This window comes from Dendrobium catenatum, unplaced genomic scaffold (genome assembly GCF_001605985.2).
Source record: "Dendrobium catenatum unplaced genomic scaffold, ASM160598v2 fragScaff_scaffold_157, whole genome shotgun sequence".
In the NCBI taxonomy this organism is placed as follows: domain Eukaryota; kingdom Viridiplantae; phylum Streptophyta; class Magnoliopsida; order Asparagales; family Orchidaceae; genus Dendrobium; species Dendrobium catenatum.
Genome location: NW_021318619.1, coordinates 785764 through 792230, shown reverse-complemented (window position 1 = coordinate 792230; position 6467 = coordinate 785764). Strand labels below are relative to the sequence as shown.

Below are 6467 nucleotides of genomic sequence, written 5' to 3'. Positions count from 1 at the left end.
AAGGAAGCCAGAGTTAGTTCTGGCATCAGGGTCAAGATTCTGGAGAGGAAGACAGCTTGGGGTAGTGAATTGAAGACTATTGGACGTTGGGCTTGCGAACAAGAGCCGGGAGAGAAACAAGGTCGTCATGGGTTTGTATTTTTTTCTTACATTTTTATTACAAATATATTTATTCGAATAATAGAGAGCATATCTCCTCAAATCATCAAGCTCAAGGCACAACCTCTGCTCTGTATTTAACAACTTAATAATTTCATAATTCTTTTTATGTGATCTGTAATTTGGTTGAACCAAACTAAGCTCACATCAGTAGCTCTAATCACAGCCAATTCCAACGCATTCTTGGCTTCGAGTAAATGTTTCACTAATGATTCTGTGATCATGAAAATTTCCAGTTTTCTAAAATAATCACAGCCAATTCCAACCTCTGCCTCATCTTCTTCTTTTTTTTTTTAACTTTTAAATCATAGTATAAATAAATTCTAAACACCACATAATGCTTTGATGCTGGATAAATCAAAGCATTATGACTTTCATGTGTTGTAATGAAAAGTCAGTGTCTTCTATCTCTACTAAAGGACTGTGCAGTGACCACCGAAGTTTGAGATGATTTTTGAAATTGAAGTGCATCTATCTTGATTCGATTCCTTCTTCATGTTGGAAAATTAAAACAGCTCTGATAAGGAATAATATTTTTCATCTATAGATGGAGGGTCTCAGTATCCTTCTCTTCACCATGATGTATAATTAACAAGGCTTAATCATATAATTTTTTTTTTCATAGTTAAAATACTCATAACATGTGTGCTGGCTGTGATTATCTGTTTTATGAGTGGAAATATACATAACTAAGGCATCATATTGCTGATAATTTCTCTTCTTTTTAATATTTGAACAGAAAGTTTAACATTGTTATTGTCAAATCCCAAATTCTGAATAAGAAAAGTAAAGTAAAGTGATAATTAGTCGATAACTAGTATAAAACTTTTCGACTAATCATAACATAAATCCAAAAGTTTTTACAAAATGAATGTGTCAGAAGCAACATAGTGAACTTCCGAGCAATCATAATTTTAAATTATCATTCGGCTCATAAACTATGCCTTAACAAACAAAGAATAATACAAAATTTTGATTGAGATAATATTGATAAAATAATAGAAGGGAGAAAAAAAATCTGTTATGAGATTGTAACCTAGGAGAAAAAAAAAATTGTATGGTGGCGCAAGGGTGTTGTAATTCAGTGCAATATGACAAGATATGAAACCTCCTCAATTAGCTTTTAGAGCTGTCAATACTTCCAAAAGCAAGCTCAAATATCTTACTGTAATCATCAACAAAATGGACATCAAGACCTTCTTTCACATTATCTGAAAGCTCATCAAAATCTCTTCTATTTGCAGCAGGGAATATGATTGTCTTTACCTCACTTCTCCTTGCAGCTATAGTCTTCTCCTTAACCTAATTTATTTATGAAAGATATCAATCAGAACTATAATATAGGAGAAAATCATAATAAATAAAAACTATGAAAAACCTAATTTTGATAATAAAATTTATCAAACAGAGAATTTCAGACTCTGTAACATTACTCTGCTCACAAAGAACAAATTGACAGGAAAAAAATATGTAATTTTGTAAACTAGACAATAATATTGATAGTTAAATTTATAATATCAAGGCATGAGGGGAAAAAGATAATTCATCAGAAACTATCACAAAAAGAGAAATAAAAAACTGAAACATACCCCACCAATGGGAAGAATGCGCCCAGTCAATGTAACTTCACCGGTCATTGCTAAATCCTTTCTTACTTGCTTCTTTATTGCAAGAGAGAGCAATGATGTGATCATGGTACAGCCAGCACTCGGCCCATCCTTGGGCGTTGCACCGGCAGGTACATGCAAATGAAGCTTTGAGTTTGCAAAAAATGGGTTTTCTGGAACTTTCTCAAGCAAAATTGCTCGGGCAACTGTGTGGGCGATCTGGGCACTCTCTTTCATAACATCTCCAAGTTGACCTGTAATATGAAGTACACCTTTGGCTTCTCCTTGCTCAACTAGCGTTGTTTCAATATATAGTGTAGATCCGCCCAAAGCAGTCCATGCTAGCCCCATAACGACTCCTATCGGAGTTTGATCATAAATTCTATCAGCATGGAATACTGGTTTACCCACAAAATCAACCAAATTTGAAACATCGATTACAACTTTATCAACCTCAGTATCACCACCAGCTTTTTCTCCTATATCAATCACTTCATCGACCTGTCAAGAAAACAATTAACATCTACCACTCGATTTACGAAGTATATAATCAATGTAATAAAAAAAATTTGGGTTATTGATCTGCAATCCTTTATAAGTGGCAAGTTAGTCAACAATAATCAACACCAATATAAAAGGAGCAGTATAAAAGGAACAAAGTTACAGACAACCTAAAGAAAATAATGGTCCTCAATAAAAAAAAGCATTTCTTGTCTTCTGTACATTCACCCCCATACATTTAGGGGACGAGTGGACCAAAAATCTTTTGGTGAATTGACGTATCCCATGCACTTTGTCAAAATGATTGTGCGGCCTATGAAGCATAGCACTGCACTTATTTGTGTCATTTAGGAAATACTCATTCATGAGGTGCGTTGTTTGTTATGCGTTGTACTGTTTATTCACGGGATATGTATAAGTTCCTTTTATTTTAATAATTAACATATATGTCACTTAGAGCACTCATGCAACCGTGATGTACAACAAGTTTGACCATGTCATTTTGTTTGGAAACAATTCACGTGAATGCAACTATTTGAGATGGGTATGAGACTAATGTAAGTATGTAACATGCACATGACTTTGCCCCATGTCAGCATTAGTATTCATACTAATTCGTAAATTGGTCTGTTTCCCACATTAGATGACAATCTGTTGTGCCAAAGTTTTTACTATTGCAAAAGCAAAATAGAGGTTATTTTTCATTTTTGGCGAAGTTGCAAATAGTAACTGTTCGAGTAGATGATAGTTAGGACAAAGAGCGAGTCAACAGACAAAAAAAACAACTACCATAGAAAACACAAGAAACAACAGGAAAAAAAAAAAATCAACAATAACTAACAAGGCAACAGCGGCAGTAAGCAAGCAAGGCAGAAGGAACATCTGCTAGGATTCTTGTAAAAGAGAAGGCAACTATTAGTTTCAATACTTTGGGGAAATCAAGAGATAACATCTAATCCACTACTTCAAAAACGCCATTAAAAACAAAAAAGAACCCCCGTTTATTATAACAAATTAAATATGTTCAATCTACAAAATAATTCCAGCTGAATCTTAATCCTGAATTTTAAATTTGAAACAAATAAACTTTAATTCGACAATCCAAGTTATGGGACCTTAATTTCTCACATGATGTTTGGATAATAATACAATCGTGTGTTTATACTCTTGATGATATCCTATTCAATCTCAATGACGTGATCTATGAATCACTACCACCACCAATATTGACCAAAAGATAGGACGATTGGATTTAACTGATTCGATCTTCTTATGAAAGATGCTTCTTTTTGTAGTCTTCTAAAAAATGAATGGTCGGATTTAACATATCCTTCATGATATCATCCCCAAATCACATAGCTAATAAGCATGGAAATAGTAGTAAAAACTCAGCTAGCAAGGTACAAATAAGATGCTTATCATTTAAAATGTAAATTATCACTAAACTATTAAAAGCATCATCATGATGTCAAGTCATAACCTAAACAAATTACACCCATAGACTATTCTAAGCATTAAAAATAAATGTATGAAGATATAGCTCCAAAGGATGCACAAATAATATCACAGGCACAATATGCAGACCACAAGAAATAATAACTTCAAAAACTCAAGCAAAAAGGCAATGGGAAGTCTTCAAGCTCAACAGTTCTTGAACAAAGTATCTAGAGTTTATTGCTCTGAAAGTAAGAAAAACAAACCTTTGAGTTAATTTGTTCGCCAACTCTTGTAGTTTGGTCAGGGGATAGATCAACTTCTGCCATTTCAACCTCCTCCCAAGTTTCACCAATTTGTTCAGGATTAGCTATATTTTTGGATTCCGCAGTAGCAGCAGCATCAACATTTTCACTAGATGGATCACTATCTGATTTTTCAAAGCTTAGAGAACCATCAACATCTTCAATAAGATCTTCTTTAGATGGTTCATTATATTGCTCAAGTTTACCAGGCTGAATGCTGGCAGCCGCAGATGTCTCAATTGAAATTGCCTTCCGAACTAATTGTAGAGCTATCTGTAACAATATCAGAGTAATAATTGTAGAACTATCTGTCAAAATATCAGAGTAATAAGTAGAAAATGGATAACTATTGGGAGTGAACAAGTATTTCTTACAACACGAGAACTTCATGATTTATATTGCAGATAGAAGTACAAGTTCATGTTATAGAAACTGGCTTAAGAAGAAAACTGATGGAACAAACTTAAGTAAAAAAGTCATATATTTTAATAATATACTTCTTTACTATCTTTAACATGCTAATCTGTGGAAGGCATCATGACTTACAAGTGGTGGTTCTATAATATATTCAATAGCAAAGTGATTTTAGAGATGAATAATCAGACTTGGGAGATGTGAACCTATTATTCCTAATAATCAAGTAATTACAATGACAAACAGTTCCCTAAAATACCTTTTAAACTGCAGATCAATAAGGGAACTTCGCAACAGAATTAAAACAGATTTAACAAAATCATTATGCACAACTACATTGCCCCAAAGCTGAAAATCTAAAATTAACTGAGTGGACAACAAACAAAATTGCTGGTAACAGACGAAATATCACTATGATTGTGCAACCAAAGGAAGGAAGCCCACATATAGTTTTAAAATTATATTTCAAAGAACTCTCACGAAAAAACCTAGATTATTTGCTTGTTCTGATTATTAACAATATCACAAACTGGATTGAAAAAACTAATACAACTTAAAAATATGAAAGCATGAACAATCTTCAAAATTCATATATTCAAACCTTGCGGTATATCTTCTCAATTTGTTTCTGCAAATTACGCACACCAGCCTCTCGACAATAATTTTCTATAAGTTCATGTAGAGCTGCAGCTGTTACTTCCACCTGAATATTTTAATCTAATCAGATTTACTCAATTAAATATATCTATATAAAAAAAAAGATTAGTGGCTCAGTTTGCATTGCCCTTTTACAGAATAACGCAATAATTCTAGTTACAAAGCATCTCAGACATGACAATATTACGGCATACTTGTTCAGGCTTGATACCACAGGCTTCACGAGTTGCCTTCTCCAGGTAATCCCTTGCAATATGCATCTTTTCATCAGTTATATAACCAGCAATCGCAATTACTTCCATTCTATCCAAGAGAGGAGTCGGAATAGTTTCAATCACATTAGCTGTGCAAACAAAGAGCACCTGCATTTCAAATAAAGAAATATAATTCTTTTGATTTCTAAAAGAAAAAGAAATGGGATTTCTCATCTATTCGCTTGTCAACAAACAATGGTAGTATGAATCAGTTTTCATCCTTCCTTGGTTAGCAAGTTCAAAATTCTTAAAAAAAAAAGGCATTCTCTGTGGATTACTTAAAAAATGCATTTCTAACCAAAATTTATTTTTTTAGAATCTTTTTCAAGAACACCATTGCAGTTTAAAACTAGCATATTTCAGAAGTATCAGAACAAAAGGTATGCTAAGAAAAATTAAAATTCAACTTGAAGTCTCAAGTGCTCCAAAGGAATAGAAGGTTCAACCTCTGTCCATGGAAGCAGAAACTTACTTTTGAGAGATCGATAGGAACATCTAAATAGTGATCAAGGAAGTTCATATTTTGTTCAGGATCAAGAAGCTCCAACAGAGCACTTGCTGGATCACCAGCATGTCCTCTGCCTAACTGCAAAAATGGGAAATCTAAAATAATTTACAGAAACATAAATAATAGACGATAGAGGCGTGGTTTCTAAAAGAACAATGGTTCTAATGAATAATGATTAAATGTCAAAATAATTGTATAGGCTGTCACAATACCTTATCAATTTCGTCAATTAGAATAAGAGGATTAGCTGTTCCAACGCTTTTCAAGCATTGGACAACTTTTCCTGGCATTGCACCAATGTAGGTTCGACGATGACCCTGAAAAATTTGAATCATTCAAATTAACTCCATTTAAATGATTTCCTAAGCTGCAGAATAAAGCTATTAAGGTTCAACAATCACCAATGCACGATAAAGACAGATTTGTACCTTGATTTCAGCAACATCAGCCAAGCCTCCCACAGAAAACCTATAAAATTTGCGGTTCAGCGCACGTGCAATTGAACGTCCAATACTAGTTTTACCAACTCCAGGAGGACCGGAAAGACATATGATTTTCCCTGTGACCATTAAATGTAAATTAAAGCCATATCGATGTGCTCATAAATCTGGTGATTCTCCTTAATTAG

At 33.6% G+C, this 6467-nt stretch overlaps 1 protein-coding gene across 8 annotated transcripts in view; it reads right to left on the bottom strand.

Annotated features, from left to right (window-relative positions):
• Positions 1–962: 962 nt before the first annotated feature.
• LOC110099479 (lon protease homolog, mitochondrial) overlaps positions 963–6467 on the bottom strand; it is a 32450-nt gene continuing 26945 nt past the window's right edge. For 7 of the 8 annotated variants that reach the window (XM_020826642.2, XM_028692809.1, XM_020826644.2 and 4 more), the window contains 8 exons: positions 6268–6398; positions 6052–6156; positions 5804–5917; positions 5272–5439; positions 5022–5123; positions 3968–4279; positions 1749–2267; positions 963–1461 (listed from right to left, as the gene is read on the bottom strand). In XM_020826642.2, coding sequence (XP_020682301.1) covers positions 1276–1461; positions 1749–2267; positions 3968–4279; positions 5022–5123; positions 5272–5439; positions 5804–5917; positions 6052–6156; positions 6268–6398 — 1637 coding nt within the window. In that variant the 3' untranslated portion in view covers positions 963–1275. The remainder of the gene's footprint in view (positions 1462–1748; positions 2268–3967; positions 4280–5021; positions 5124–5271; positions 5440–5803; positions 5918–6051; positions 6157–6267; positions 6399–6467) is intronic. The other variant, XM_020826645.2, reaches the window with a different exon arrangement.